The sequence below is a fragment of the Macrobrachium nipponense genome, chromosome 19 (genome assembly GCF_015104395.2).
Source record: "Macrobrachium nipponense isolate FS-2020 chromosome 19, ASM1510439v2, whole genome shotgun sequence".
NCBI lineage: Eukaryota > Metazoa > Arthropoda > Malacostraca > Decapoda > Palaemonidae > Macrobrachium > Macrobrachium nipponense.
Genome location: NC_061088.1, coordinates 56981701 through 56998658, shown reverse-complemented (window position 1 = coordinate 56998658; position 16958 = coordinate 56981701). Strand labels below are relative to the sequence as shown.

At 38.1% G+C, this 16958-nt stretch overlaps 2 protein-coding genes across 15 annotated transcripts in view; one reads left to right on the top strand and one right to left on the bottom strand.

Annotated features, from left to right (window-relative positions):
- Positions 1–16958, bottom strand: part of LOC135217291 (atlastin-like) — a 473758-nt gene that overhangs the window by 219683 nt on the left and 237117 nt on the right. The window lies entirely within an intron of this gene.
- Positions 9308–11024, top strand: LOC135212919 (protein O-linked-mannose beta-1,2-N-acetylglucosaminyltransferase 1-like). Its single transcript, XM_064246664.1, has one exon. It carries the CDS (start codon positions 9388–9390, stop codon positions 10921–10923), a length of 1536 nt encoding a protein of 511 aa, XP_064102734.1. The 5' UTR covers positions 9308–9387; the 3' UTR covers positions 10924–11024.

Below are 16958 nucleotides of genomic sequence, written 5' to 3'. Positions count from 1 at the left end.
ACAATTAATTGCACAGTGTATGGCTAGCATAAAACTTTTTTTTTTTTTTTTAGACTGATGGTAAATTGATACAACCGTTATAATTTCTGTATTATTTTTTAGTTTTTTGTTTGGAATATATGACGGTTTCCTTCGGTAAAACAGATGGTCTTAGAAATTAAAATTGTTTTTTTCCATGAAATGGTTGATACGTTTCCTGACTTCGCATATCATTGTATTTGCAGTTTTGCGAACAGCTTGCATAGCGTGTCGGCGTCAGACCTGTCCAGAATGTACCCAAAGTATGCAGATCTTGAATATCGCTAGATCGTGCCCCGAAGAACAATTCGATATTAAGAAACACTCCAGAAACTATTCACTCCATTGGCTTAAAGCATAAAAGCCACATAACTGTTCTTTTTGTCTCAAAAAATTCCATGTAAATATAGCTAAGATTTCTCCAGGCTTAGCAATATTTACTCTTACCAAGAATTTTGCCCCAAAAAGTTATATGGTTTAAGTATGTGGATGATATTTTCTGTATTTGGCCAGTTCACGAAGATCTCCAGAAATTCCTTAATAATGTCAATAATTTAGTCCCTTCTGCAAAATTTACTGTAAAGAAAGAAAGAAATTGTAATTTGAATTTTCTTGATGTAACTGTCCATAGAAATGATAGAAATTTCACCTTTTCAGTCTTTCGGAAATCAACTAACATTGCCTCTTTTCTTCATTACTACTCCAATCATCCATCAAAAGGTTAAATTCTCTGTTTTTTTCTGGGATGTTCCTAAGGGCTTTACTGTCTGTAGCCCGCAGTTTATTGACGCTGAGATTAAAACTATTTATGATATTGCCTTGAAACTTAAATACCCAAAGACTTTTGTAAATGTGGCATGGAAAAGAGCTAGAAAAACATTTTATTTAACTAATGACAAACTTGAATTTAGTAAGCATAACATTCTAAAATTACCCTATAATGAGAGGTTTTTAGGAATTCCTAGCACTTTAAAGATTTTTAACATATATGTTGTTTTCAGTAATATTAATGTCAAGAGTTTAGTAATCAAAAATTCTCCTAAAGATCTTCGAGGCTGCGTACATGAAATTCCTTGCAAAAAATGTGATAAAGTCTATTACGGACAAGCCCTGAAATCTCTTTCACAACGTCTCAAACAGCACCAATATACTGTGAGAACTGGGCAAATATCGAATGCATTATTTGTACATATGAGAGATTTAGATCATCCTATTAACTGGAGTCACTCAAGAGCCTTAATCCCATGTAATGACACAGTTAAAAGGAATATCATTGAATCTTGTTTCATCAAGTCAAATAATGGAAATGTTCTAAATCTAAGTCTTGTTTTATTTAAACCTGATGCCTTCATAATGAAAAAAGTTGTAGATAATTATACGCAACAAAATTAATATATTCAGTTTTTACATGTTTTGGACAATACGATACGTTGTAGTTTCTGCTAGGGTTAAATCTATGTTTAAGGTTGTGACCGTGTGATATCCAATAATCCTGGACTATCTCTTTTAATCTTTACCTTTTTGACAATTAACCATCTGGTATTCTTGATTTTGTTGTTTACCTGATAACTTTCTTTCCAACTGCATTCCATTCGTTCCTTGACAATGTTTTAGTAAAGACGAAAGCTCTTGGATTTCTGCCAATCATTTTCCTGTGATATTCGCATACTTAAAGAAGTCGCGTACATCTACTGTGATTTTTTAAGCATATATATTATATATATATAATATATATATATTATATATATATAGATATATATATATATATATATATATATATATATAAGTGCTAGTATGTCAATTTTACTCATAAGCATGTCTTTCTGAAGAAATTGAACACAACACAGAGGAAAACACTACACTAATCTACATATGTACAAGACCATGAGGAAATAGACAAAAGGATTTATGATCATCTCAGGGGATAAAGGCTCATAATTTTCCTTGTCTTCCCGCAATTTCAAGGCGGAGGAAGGGGCAATGTGAAATGTCACAAACAGAGTCTCTATGATGACCTCGTGCACCTAAAGCCCAACTTCTGCAGTCGGCGAGAGACTTCCCCGATTCAGAGCCAAAGAGCAGGAGCTTCAGGTTCAGCCGAAGCCTTTTCAGAAGACGAGGCGACAGACAGGGAGAGCGATGCTCATTGCAAAAATTCTTTGCTTTGTCTTCACCGGCATCCTGGTGCCTACGTCACTCTGCATTATCAGTTATTCATTCACTTCGCTCACGGGTCATAGTAACCGCAAAAGGTAAGCATATTGAGGTACCAATCCTAAAAGTCTGGCCACACTAAGAGACACTGTTTGCAAATTGTTTGCAAACAATGTTTCCTGTCCAGGATGCTTGTCGGTGCAGTAACCTCTGTATTCTACTCGGCTATTTTAATGCCCTCGAGGAGGGATAAGAGAAAGAAAAAGACATGGGTAGTAATAACGAAGTTTTAGAAAAAGGGGCCAGTCACGCTGACTTGCTTCTGGCTGAATTTAAAAGAGATACATATATACGTACTGTCGGCCAACGAAGAATTGGCATAGTTTCTTAATTCATTGTTCGTTATGGAAATATTGCCATATGCAGCTGCCAGATTATTTACTTAACAATAAATAACATTTCCTTTCAAAGGTGCTATACTTGAAATAAATTACATTAGAACTGAGTAGACTTATTCAACGTATTAAAGATCATTATTTTGCAAAGTAAGGAAAATATATACCGATGGGTCCACGATTTCTAATTTTATTCTCAACTTTAGCTTCGTGACAGCATACCTAAGCATTTTGAAGTTGGCTTTGCTGCCGCTCGAGTCTTGACTCAACGTATCATATGTACTGCACTGGGGTGTTGTCATTTCGTCTCCTACAGCCGATAAATAATACATCAAGGCGTTAACATTCTTTGAAAACGATGTTTAATCCAACTCATTTTGTCCTTTGATCAATACAATAATCTGCATGACACATTTAGAGGGCCTAAATTGGACTTCTGATTTTCACACATGATTAGCCAAGGTCTATTTTCAGCAGTATACTCTCTCGGATACGTAATATGAATGAATATTTAAATCAACAATATGTATAAATATATATTAATCTGCTTTGATTATTCCCGTTATTCTTATTTTATTAGCCATGGTCGCCTTTCTTTTTATCCTTTTCATAATTGCTTAACATAATTTACTCATACCTAGCTATTCAAAGTCAAAAAGCAATCATAAAAAAATCAAACGAATATAATTCAGTCTTTTATTTTTTATCGAATTCCTTGCATATCATCCTGTTTCATTTGGACACGCTGGAAAGCTGTGGGGTCAAAACTGACGAATACATTAAGAAAGGCTTACTTTCATTAAAGCTTTCTTAGGTTGATCTTTCTGTAGCTATTCATTTTTTCTAAATATAAATTAATTAAAATGAGTTTCACATGTATACCTAGACGTACTACCATAAGCATATTATCAGTAGCTGAAAGGATAAGAAACATGAAAGGTGACGTTCTCGTTTAAGTCTATTTCATTTTTTTTTTTTTTAAAGAAAAACCTACTCCTTTAATGAAGGGTTGCTCTTTGACGGCTACAACAATCATACAGGGTGTAACACGAGTGTATTCACATATTTTGGGAATGAAAGATAAAGTTTCTTTGAACTGAAAATATTTTATAAACATGCATTTAAAGGAGCCCGTTGTCGGTGCGGGGAATTTTAAAATAACCGTTATAATTAGTGATGCTTTCATGCGATGGAGTTCGTAGCAAGAAGTCGGATCGAGTCGCCCGAGATGTAGAAGAGAGCGGAGGTGGCGTATAGGGGTGATGGAGGGATTAGGCCGATGTTAAAGTATATCCCAATAAAACTTATTCTTTAGGTTTTGTTTTGAAAAAAAAAAAAAAAAAAAAAAAAAAAAAAAAAAAAAAAAAAAAAAAAAAAAAAAAAAAAAAAAAACAATGCATGCATCATTGAAACTGTTTCCCTCCCTACCCGTGGCATTCACTGGCCACCGATAAAAAAACAAAACAAAAAGAGTAAGCCTAACTGAATCTCTCATTCATCAAAGATAAGTTTGCTTATTCATTAGACGCATATAAAAAATTTCGTGTAGATTTAAAAATCTCTTCCTCTCCATCTAAAGTATTCATCAGACACCAGTCATAAGCGTAGAGCTAGTTATGATTCCTGGTTCAGCAATGTCGTGAGGAGGCACTAGAATTCAAAATTCACAAATGAATGTTGCTCAGCAACATTTCCACTACTGTATTGTCTTGCTCTCTTGTGGTGCTTCGAGGTGTTCCACCTCTAGGCCCATGTTCTAAACCTTGCCGTTCTTTAAACAATTTGATTCATCTATGTATGATTCTCTCCGGTTTATTAAACTTTCCTGATATCTCTCCAACAGGAACTTGCACCGAATGCAGTGCAATAATTGTTTCTCGCTCATAGAGGGTTGTTTCTTAGACCGATAAATGACACACTGACGTTAGATTCCCGTGCACATAGCATCAAAAGCAAATTTTGATAGCATTTTGTGAGATTCCAATGTTTTCTGTAAAATTTAACAAATGGAAAAATTCAACTACCTTCAACTTAATATTGAAAAGATAATGTAAGGACTGTTTATGTGATACTACCAATGATAGGTGTCTCCTATCTATTTGGCAATGTATATCAGTGGTGGTGATATAACGTTTTTTATCACTCCGTTTCGTTCACGTCAATTTTGCTATAGGGAAAATAGTTTTACACAACAACATAACATAATGTTCTAAAGATATCCATCTTTGAAAAGAAAAATAGATAAGTAAGGCATGAATCGTGCGTCAGGCAGGTGAACGAAAAATTATGAAACTCTACCACCAGTTTTTTTGGACGACAGTACATACATACATACATGAATACACACATATATAACATACATTTCCATGTGTATATATACAGATATGCATGTACGTATACATATATAAATATACATGTCTACATACACGTAAGTCTACATACGTGTATGTAGACATATACATAAAAAAACACGTTTTCCATTCTGGACGGGAAACAAATATACAGTAAAGTGTTTGTAAAGTTTGCAACTGTTTGCAAACTTTGATTCCAAACAAGGTTTCCTAGCGTGGACAGGCCTTAAGACTTCACTGACAAATTCCCTCGGAGATGTCAAAAAACAACTTACAGCAATCACTGAGGACCTTGGCTATGGTGATCCGATTCTGGAGAAAGAGGTTCACTTTACAATCCTTTTTATCCAGCCAGACAAGTGCCGAAGGAACGACAGCAAAATAAAAGCTGTTCCGAGGAAAGGCTGTCTTTCCTTTGACCAAATCAAGCCCGTCATGGTTTGGCTCTACGATCCACACTTCTCTTGTCTTATCTTGTCTTGTCTTGTCTTCTGGCTTCCATCGCATTTTTCTATTCTCTCGTTATATGGATTATGGCGACTGCTTCGCCTCGCGGGCTTCACTTCATCACAAAACTCCTGTTTTCCTCCCCTATTTTTATTCGATCTTAAAATAATAATACCTATTTTTATTCGATCTTAAAACAATAATAATAATGAGTAAACAACTTCGAGAGAGAACTCAATAAGTAAGCCTGGCAGCTTCAGGGATCAGTCTTTATTCACAGACATACTATATACAGCTCTTGTTTGTACTACGTAGTACTATACATACGAACGTTAATCAGGATATACTATTCAAACAAGAAAGAAGAAGTCTCGCACTCATTAATGGACTGATTTAGCCGAGTTCTTTTCCTGCCATCTCCCTCCCCGACGACCACTTCCAGCTTCCTGCTTCCTTTTTCATATATAGATACTCTTCTTATAATTCAATTGTTAAGATGTCTCGCTCTAATGCATAGGTACTTAACCTATATTTCTCTAAAAAGATTCGTGACATCATGAGGGAGGTTTAGCTGTGCACATTGTAGTTCATCAGTGAGAGTTCATTATACATTGGTCTCCTTCCAGAAGAGATCCTCCATTGACTGCCAAAGAGTTGGCGGTGCAAGCATTCATCTGAAGGCCAGTAAAATTCCCGGTGTATCGTTTTGACCTCTATTTCACTTTGTATTTTTCTCCTGCTTCACTCTCTTTCCTAAATTGCGCAAACAGGTTCTTCTATATATATATAAAACAACTTCGTCACTCATGTTACACCAGGTACGAAACTTTGGATAACATAACATAGCACAACATAAGAAGGGCGACTCTTCCTTGTGATGTGAAAGGTCCTCCCTTACAACGCTCCAAATATCAAAGCAGCTGCCACCACCAAGACAGCAATATGGAATGGATTGATGCTCATATCAACTGACGGAAATGGACAAGACCCTCTCTACATTTCGTTAACAGAAAAACAATCTTTCTATTATTTTGGGTCCCTCACTTCTGAACTAGTTATATTTAGTAGACGCAGATGAAAGAAGGGCGGAAACTTCAGGACACGCAAAGTCGTTTCAGGAACATTTCAAAGTTAATGAAAGAGACTAACGAAGAAATCATCAGGGTTCATTAGCAATGTGGCATATTCCCGAGGTCCAAAGTTGCTGGCTTCACGTCCCAACAATATTATGTACATAGCCTCACGATATACATAGTAGGCGCAACTCCTTACAGTAAGCATGCACAGCCAAACAATAACATACATAATATCAATACTGGTGATACCGTTGTGTATGACAATCCACGTACGCTGAAGAACATGAGGTGTGGCTACTATATTCCTCCAGATGACAACAATATAATAATCAGTAACACCTACATGAACAACACTTTGTATCTCTCTCTCTCTCTCTCTCTCTCTCTCTCTCTCTCTCTCTCTCTCTCTCTCTCTCTCTCTCTCATATGTTTGTGTTTGTGTGTGTGTATATATATATATATATATATATATATATATATAATATATGCATATATATATATATAATATATGCATATATATATATATATATTTTATATATATATATAAAATATATATATATATATATATATATGCATATATATATATATATATTTTATATGTATATATATATATATATATATATATATATATATATATATATATATATATAATATATGTATATATATATTATATATGTCTATAGTATATATATATATATATATATATATATATATATATGCATATTATATATAATTATATTTTATATATATATATAAATATATATATATATATATATAGAGTATAAGTTTATATCCTAAAACGTGCGATACAACGTGATGGGGCGGCAGAGCTTGCGGGAGGAGTGAAAGGGAGTTTAAGAAGGAAGCTCTGGTGTTATGTCCTCACCTCCCAAGGGTCAAGTGATAATAAAAAAACAAAATCATTATCCGTAACAAGTGACCTTCGTGGCAGCAATACATGAGCACAAAAACTGGGGACACAACGGTTTAAAAAGTACCTGTCTACAAATCTCACTCACAAATAATTCGTCCAGTTTTGATTGTGAGGAATGGTAAAATTAAACATTTTCTGCGTCACCGAGTGTGGATTCCTACAGACATTTTTTTCCAGCCGTCATCCGAGAGCGAAGATGATGGTATACTCTCTAGTCTAGAGTCTAGGCCTTGTTTTCGTCAATGTCTGTAAGGGTGTTGCGGGTCATCTACCCTGACTTTCTCGAGGCTGAGCATCGGAAAGTCCGAGACTGCAACAAGGCTTAGATACCCTCCTGTTTTGATTGACAGGGCTTTCTGTACATCAAGGAATACTATTTATGAAGTTGGTCATAAGTGTACCGTACTTTAACCAGTTCATTGCTATCCCTGAGCTGAGACCATTTAATGTTAATGTCATTTTTAAGAACGATGTGTTTACGAACATGTTAATCAGGAGTGTTCTCTACAGAAGAGTGGCTGCATATGTGAGATTCCTCGCAGTCGCTGGAATGAAAAGTACGTGGGACAGAGTGGAAGGCATCACGAATCAAGAAGAAAACAACAGGAATACAAAGTCAGAACAGGGAATGTATGCTGCAAGCAGCTTATTGCAACTTATGAATGAATGAATGCAATCGCAACACCCACTGGAAAAAAAGCTTGAAGAGATTATTTCAACATTGTTGAAAATTCGTGCAGAGCTGATCCACTGCATTTGTCGACTGGTGGTTTTTAAGCCGTTGTCCCCAGTTTTTGTGCTTAGGTACAGCTGCCGCAACGAAGGTCCCTTGTTACGGATAATGATTTTTTTGTATCACTTGACCCAGAGGAAGAGAGGACATAACACCAAAGCGCTATATATATATATATATATATATATATATATATATATATATATATATATATCTATATATATATATATATATATATATATATTAGGTATTCCATTTTCAATTATTCGTATCCATTCAAACGGAAGTTGTATGTTTAATAGGTCACGCATCACTTGTATTTTGAGGGTCTCAATTCAGAAAACTTAAACCATGTCAAAGATATTCTCAGTGCATGTACCATGATAATCCTGTTGCTCTGTTCGAAGCCTTATATAAAAAAAAAAGAACGGACGCCTTTCACTTCTAAAACGGCGACCTCAAATACCATCAGGGCTCTGTTATTGTTTCAGGCTGCAAATCGCATCATGGTCAGGGCAGCGAGGATGGGCCCTTTGTAGTCAAGTATGCGAAGCCTCATCACAGAGTAAGGACGCCTTCAACGGACTCCACTGGAAATGGGAAGACTCCTCTTCCACACCTGACAAGGACAAGGACACAGCCGCGGAGGGAATCACACTCTCGGTGATCAACGAGCGAGATGGCCGCATACTGTTACGAGAGGTATTCATTCTTCCATGGTCACAGTCCCTAAAATGATTCGAGAATGACACTGCTGTCCCCTGATCACTGAGGGAAATGAAATGGTAAAATGTCAGTGGATCATTTCCACTTTCTCCTTCCGTAAGTGTCCCGTCAAGAGATCTTACTTACACGGTATAAAGCAAGAGCTTTACAGACGGAAATACGGCGTCAACAATTGGAATCTATTTTCTCGAAGAAAGGTTATGACTGCATCATAAAAACTAATCATCTCACTCTTAGCTACCTTAAGTACTTTCATTTTTTCCAGAAATTTATGAAACATCCCAATACACTCAAAACGTAACCTACCACAGTCTGTCCATTTAGTTACATTGTGCCAAAGACTGATTCAAATCCTACCTAATATTGCATAAATAAACACAAAAAAATCATTCTTCCATAGAAAAATAAAAATAGAGGCACTGTTTAGCAGAGTATCATCTGATCTCTCGTCCTGCCAACAACTTTTCAGATATTCCCTCTGACGAACTACTGGGCATTCTGGGTCGACCTTCAATGGCATGTGAAACGCATTGCCCCTGGCCGAGTAGTTGTCATGTCGGTGTCCAGGAGTGGCTGCAAAGGACTCCGACAGGCAGCTCAACACCTCGCAAGAATGGGATCTTTGTTTGCTGAACATCTGACTCCCTCAGCCCACTGGATCTGGGTCTTCATCAAGGGTGGCCAGACACTCTCTGAAACAACCGTGATTGAAGGCAGTGACAATACCTACTTAGAAATCCAGTTAGTTCTCAAACGGAAACTGTTTCATCCAAATATTGCAGATTCTCTTGAAAAAGAACGCTGGCACTTCTGTGACAACGAGGACGGTTTAGGAGAACTTTGCGATGAAACCAGTCCTGCCCCTTTGCCAGTGCCCTTACAGCCAAAACTGAGTTTGACCTCTGTAGATCCTTTAGAAAGTGTGCCTGTCATTATCACGGCTGGTAAAAGGTTCCGTTACCTGTGCTATACCCTGATGAGAATTCTCGCAGCTCCTGGAGTACATCCTGAGAACCTGCTGGTTGTTCTTGGGGACACCTCCAGGCAGACACTCAAAGTGCTCCACCTTCTTAACATCAATCACGTCACATTACCTACTCATGGGACAGGCAATACGAAGTTATTCCACTACTACAGAGATGTTTTCGCTTTCATTGCCAAGACATATAATGACTCTCAAAATGTGATTATGATGGACGAAGATGTAGAAGTCTCACCTGATTTTTTTTCATTCATGAGTCAGACTTTATGGCTCTTGCAACATGATCCTTCAGTGTACTGCATCAATGGCCATGGAAAACATAAGACTATTTCACATGACATCCACAAAGTACTTCGTGGAAGATCCATGGTTGCCTGGGGTTACGCTCTAAGCGTTACCTTTGTTAAGGAGGCTTTGAAGTCCTGGTTGAATGTGGCAGAAGATGCACATGATTTTTATGACCTCTGGCTTTTCCAACATGTGGCCAATGGAAGGGACTGCGTCTTTCCAGATGTAAGCAGAACAAAACACTATGGTATAGGCATCAACACTGTACCATTTCAAACTGAATTGTTTTTTCAAGCAATACCTTTGGTAGAGGAAAGTGGTGTGCTTTTGACTAACACCAGTAGACTTGTGAAACCCTTATGGAAGCATGACTTAACCGAGAGCATTAGGGGAGCAAAAGTCCTCACAGGCAATCCTTGCAGTGAAACCTTCATCCCAACGCCTGCGACACCTACAACTTATGTCATCTATGTAAATATGACGAAGACCTCTGATGGTTGGCCTGACTGCTGGAACTATTACCAGCTACAGAAATGCCTAGGAGCCTGGGATCTAGGACCCTTCTCTACTGACCCACATGGTCTGCACGAGGGAGTGGCTACCTTCATGCTTTCTCCCAATGCAACAGTCCACGCCGTTGGAGTTCCCTACTCCTCCTACTCATACCTCAGGCATCCCAGCATCACCCCATGGATAGCCACTGCCACTGAAGGCGAATACGAAATGTTTACAGAAAACGTGCTATTTGTTGGTTCCATTAAAGTTAAGAACAGAAATATGACATCAGAAAAGCTTCTGAAACTACTGACTTGGGCATGACCAAGAACGAAACACAAATATCAGTGAAATAATCTGCCATTCATTCTTTGTAATTCTGCATGGTCCACCATTTCTTCTGAGAACATGTAAGAAGTGATGGGTTTAATGAATTTCATACAATTTGAAGTTTTAATCCAACCTGTATGGACAATGAAAACTATATCAAAATTTCTTTCATTCTGGGTATATGTTACTTTGCAGATAAGGTGAAATCAAAATGAATGGATAAAGTTGCTTTAATATCCATGAATACAAAAATGTCACGTGTGTGTAAGTGACAAGAAATCATAATTAGCCCAATGTCACAAATGTACCAACAATCATCTATCATGGTGGGAATTAGTCGATATCGATCATTCAAACTTTGCAGAGGCACTCGAGCTTTCCTCAAGAACAACAAGTGTTCCACAGGCAAGGTCTAACAATATTCATTCTAGCCCGTCGTCAGCCGCGATTTGAGGGCACAAGATTCCAGGGTGTCTGTAGCCCTATCTCAAACCTAAGCGAATTTCCAAGTCAGATTTCAAAACCCCGCTAAAGAGAACACACACAAAAGATTTGGACAACACAAAATAACCCCCTTTCACTGGCCACCCCCCTACTCCCACCACACATGTAAAACCTCAAATGCCTCGACAGAAGTCTGTTGCTTGAAAATACTGATCTGTTGTTGTAGATTGGTTCAGAAATCTTTGCCAACACTCTCTCTCTCTCTCTCTCTCTCTCTCTGAGTTAATGCAGGTACTGCACATGTTCAGTGATGAAAAGATGATATATAGAATTACTAGTGGCTGAAGGAAAAGACACATGTTGGTCAGAAAACACTGAGCGAAAATTCTTGCGAATGATGACAAATAATTATGAGCAAATTGTACATAGACTTTTCCGAGAGTAGCAAAATAAGTGAATTTATTGGTTTTCAAAATGACAAAAGTCAAGTAATGACCAGAGAAATAAATACAGTGGTCCCCCCATATTCGCAGGGGACGTGTACCAGACACCTCTCGTGGCCCCCAGGAATAGCTAAAACCCACAAATAGTTGAAACCCCTAAATACTTAAAATGGCCTATTTTGTTAGCTAAAAAAAAAAGCCCACGAAAAATGTTTATACCTGTTTTTTTTAATAGTTTTACCACAAAAAGTGCATTTTATAATGAAACTGATTACAAAAAACCAATAATGGGTGGATATGTTCCAGAGAGAAATCCGCGAATGTGTGAATCTGTGAATCTGGAGAACGTGAATAAGGGGGGCCCACTGTAAGATTGTAAAAAAGTTTACCAAATGATCGAGCAGTGAGAAACTTCTGCAACTAACACCAGTTCACCTTTATCTCTGCCACACAGTTAATGTCGATGGAAGGCTGAAGCCTCTATCTATTATTTTAGAATTATTTTAGAACCAGAGGAACAAGAAGTGCTCGATTTTGTGGCAATGAATAATGTAAATGATGATTCTACAGTAAGGAAGCAGAAGAAGAAGAAATTACAGGTGTACTGTGGTTAATGGAGGATAGCTTCTCAGGAGTAGAATAACAGGTTTGCTGTGGTGGACGGATTGGTCCTGTAAAGAAGCAATATTTAGCGCCATTGATTTGGAAAGAATTGGATGAGAAAGAGGTGCCAATACTTCTAAACCACATAAATTCACTAATGGAAACTTTTACACTGGTCAAAATCACAAATCTGGCGTCTCAGGACTTCAGTTCTGCTTCTGACTTCAAGGGAGAATGTACTACGTCTCTATCTCACTAGAAGTCTTTGTAAATTTACTCATAAATTTACCAAGGGGTTGCTGTTGGTTTTTATTCGTCTTTTATGATAGTATGTTGGTTGTAAATGTAATTTTGCAAAGAAAAGTGCAAAAAGTGTTACACAAAACATATTCAAATAAAAAGTTACTGAATCTTCATTCTCGGTAAATGTACATAAATATTTTTCAATGAATATGCTAAAAATTTGTTACTGATTTTATTTCCTATCTTTTGATATTGTGTAAGCTGTAATTATAATTTTACAAAATAGGATAAAATTATATATTAGAAAAAAAAACATATTGGTTGTAAAAGAGGCCTCACAAGGGCTTGTAAATAGTCGTTTTCAAGTTCTCGTGGAAGGCAGGGAAAATGTTAAAAAATTTCTTTTCACCATGTGCATTTGCATATCTTCCTCTTTCTATTGATGTGTTTTTCATAAATTGGCTGACCTCAAAGTTTATCCAGCCTGAGGAGCTGCATACTGATTTTATCATCCGTCCACTAGAGGTCAAAAGACTTTACTGTTCCGTGTCACTAGAAACTCTGCCTTCTGGAAGGAAGTTTCCCTTAAGTCAGAAAGGCCCTTTTCAATAGACCGACCCTTACTGACAACGGGTTCCGAATTCTTTCTGTGTCATAATGTTATCCAAAGCCATCCATCCTTAATGAAGAATGGGAAATATATATAATCTATATATATATATATATATATATATATATATATATATATATATATATTTTTTTTTTTTTTTTTGGGTGACCTAGTAAAAGGAAAAACAAACGAGGGAAAATTAAATTCGCAGACTTGGGGAACTAAAAATATTCAGACGAGAGAGAGAGAGAGAGAGAGAGAGAGAGAGAGAGAGAGGAAAATCACTTTACTATAGGCTGTAATCTCAAATCACTGTACCTCATGCTGTTCAGATTGAAGCCCAAACAAACCTCCACTGCAAACCCTTACCTGCAAGAGGAAATTGGCCAGTTAGAAATGAGACAATACATCAATTTGAAACATGTTATGCTTGTAACGTCATCAATAAGAAATGAATGTTATAACCAGAGGTGACAAAGTCCCAATTTGCTCACATGTATCCTAAGTGTTCATGTGTGACAGTGTTTAATGACACATTCAAAGACCTCTTTTGACCAGAGTGAGCCGGCTGCCTAAGGGCAGGAGAGCCACACCTTTTCTCCCATATCTTACATGATAATCTTCTGAACTTTCCATTTTGAAAAGGCCTGGTAAAACTACATTAGAAAATTCAAAACCATAAAGCCGACCTATTTATTTCATTATGTATTAAAAGCCGTCTTCTTAGGTTCTTATGCCAAGGGAATCTTCAAGAGAGAGCTGCTAACAAAGCAAACACCCCCCCCCCCCAACTCTATTCCAATGACTCATCCATCGCGAAATGAGTCACGTATTACGACGCACAACGCAGGACTTGACTTACATGCCTAAATGACCCCCCCCCCCCCCCCCCCCCCCCCTAGATGCCATAGAAATGTCTTGAGGTTCCCCTGCATTATTCAGACAGCGCAATTTCATCTGATGACTTCATAAATAGGACGGGGGGGGGGGGGGGGGGGGGGGGGGGGGGGGGGGGGGGGGGGGGTAGACGGGGAATTGGAATATAGAGCTTAGGCCAAAGGCCAGACATGGGACCTATGAGGTCATGCAGCGCCGCTGGAAAGGAAACTGACAGTAGGTAGATTATAAAGGTGTCACAGGAGAAACCCCTCAAAGCACTTGCACGATGAGATCATTGTTAGGAGAAGGTGGGTAGCGAGATGAAAGAAAGAAAATATGAATGGAGGTACAGTAAGACGAAAGAAAGGGGTTGAAGCAGCTACACTCCACGAGATGCACTGACGGCACTACCTCTGTGGATAGATTGAGGAAATAACTTTTAAATAAACTTTCATAAGCAAGGTCATGTCGTCCTACTAAATGAATAAGAGAAACGATTAAAATGAAAGAGAGTTTACGACAACGTGGGAATCCAACAGGCAAAATCCGGAGAGAGCAGCGTGCAAGATGTCGGAAAGGCAGCAACATCCGCAGTCTATATCTGGCTAGAGAAACCTTCGGTTCAGCTTTTCCAATTCCTATTTGATGAGTAGAAGTTAGGGGCAGCTTCTCTGGATTGTTTCATCGCTGCCTGTGGAGCGAAGCCTTTACTTTCAGGAGACTTTCCAGCGTTCCCAGAGGAGAACTCCAGCTCATCTATTTCAAACGAGTCGACCTCAAAGGGGACTTGGTGAAGCTGGCTAAGATTTCGGGTTTCCCTTCTGGCACTTTCCTTTCTTCATCAAGGACGAAAACCTGTCCAGGGAATCACTGTTTCAAATATGGACGGAAGGCATTTGATCCTGTTCAGACCTTGCACATGAACGTACTACTGGCAATATATCCCTTTTGACTAGTACAATAATGGCCACTTATTTAGAAATAATAACTGAACACACTTAGCAAAATTAGGCATGGCAACAATCTACCCAGTTTTACACTGCTTTCTCTCGAAAGGAAGATAATTCAAGGCAAAACCAACCAATCTCAATAAGCCTCTGGCCTCGAGGACTGTAATTCGCGCAACTGTTCGATTTCATCAGATCTCCTCTAGACAAAATACTGGGCTGCATGTTGGCTGAAAATTTGATCAGTTAAAACCTTCGGATGTTTGTTCCAGGGGGACGCAAGTTCTCGAGTCATCAGGCATCAAATGATGAAATAGCACCATACTGTTCATGACACTCAGGCCACGGCAGCAGCACGACGATATCAAACTCTGGTTACTTAGGACGTCAGGATCTCCCAAGAAATGAGATCAAGCCTTTGCATTCGCTCTGAACACCGGGGTCGGTTCTGTTAATAAATGCCACATTTAATCGACATTTATTATTCACTGTGAGCATGTCAGTGACTGCAGTGACAGGCTCGAATAGCGGCTTCAAAGTGAATAAACCTGTTACTGTCATACTACTACAAAGCAACGTCATATGGAGGTCTTGGTCAGAGGAATGAAAAATAAAACTTCGACAACTCAACTGAATCATAATAACAATTGAAAATGCATTCCTCAATACAAATGGGCGCTTGTCAGAAAAAAAACGCCTATTTAAGAATATATTGGACCTACAATAATGTTTTCAACATTTACTTTTCAGATGGATGACCGTGCTAGAACTACATACTATGACATCCAGGTCAACCAACTGCAGCCAAATGACGAAAGGAAAGAAGCGAAAATGTCGACTGACATTTGAATCATTCGATGGCGACACAGACTGAGACTCGAAGTTCTCGGGGCTTTTCCTTTTGCTCTGTTTTTGAAGAACAGCAAGCACACAGTCGCTTGAAATGCGTTCGCTCCATACAATTCCTGACAAACAAGAGTACTGATCAGAGAGAGAGAGAGAGAGAGAGACGTATAAAATCTCTTACCAAATCCCACGGTATTCGCAAGTCAGCTCTACTACCAGGTTACGGATAATGGCTGCATTACAAATTTCTAGTAAACAAAACTGTCGATGCGACGAAATGGGCAAGATGACCAAATCCAATTCAAACAATCAATTCCAAAACACTGACGTAAAAATTCCTGGGAGTTTCAGTTCATTGACTAGACATAAATGTCTAAATAAATATTTAAATAAAGCTAATTTCATCAAAGTCACTACTATGTGCAGGTGTTCTGTCATGACAAGCGAGATGCTACAGATGGGGCACTTGTTTCTCTCTTCATCAGATCAGAATGGGGTTTCACTCACTGGATTCTGGGAGCACAGTCAAACAAAAATAGCAACAAAGCGGAACGGAACAAACGCATAAATAGGACAGTCACCACGAAGACAACAGCTGGCAGAGAAAAATGAAAGGTCATCCAAGCAGCAGCAGTAGACAACATTCTGCAAGAACTCTCAAGACGGCCTCTGCCTCTCCCGATGGTCAAACCAAGGAACAACAGCATCAAATATTCATTAAATCCATTCACTCTGAAGAATCCTTTTTGGAAGTTCTGGCTACACAGGAGACGCTCAAGTACCTAAATGAAATAAGCTTATTTTCTGTTCTCTGGAAGAAAATTTGGATCTGATACAAGAGACACTCAGGCTGCTCGTTCAGTTTCAGCAATTTCAAGAAGGATTCATTCAAGCATGACACTGGATATCAAATATACTGAAATTCTGTTGACATTAATAACTACCAAAGGACTTCAACAACCCCGTCTGACCATATACTATACTACCGGATTCGAGCCCGAAATATTGTTGAGT

Coding starts and splice junctions, on each gene's coding strand:
- LOC135212919 (XM_064246664.1), top strand. CDS start 9,388: ATGTCGGTGTCCAGGAGTGGCTGCAAAGGACTCCGACAGGCAGCTCAA.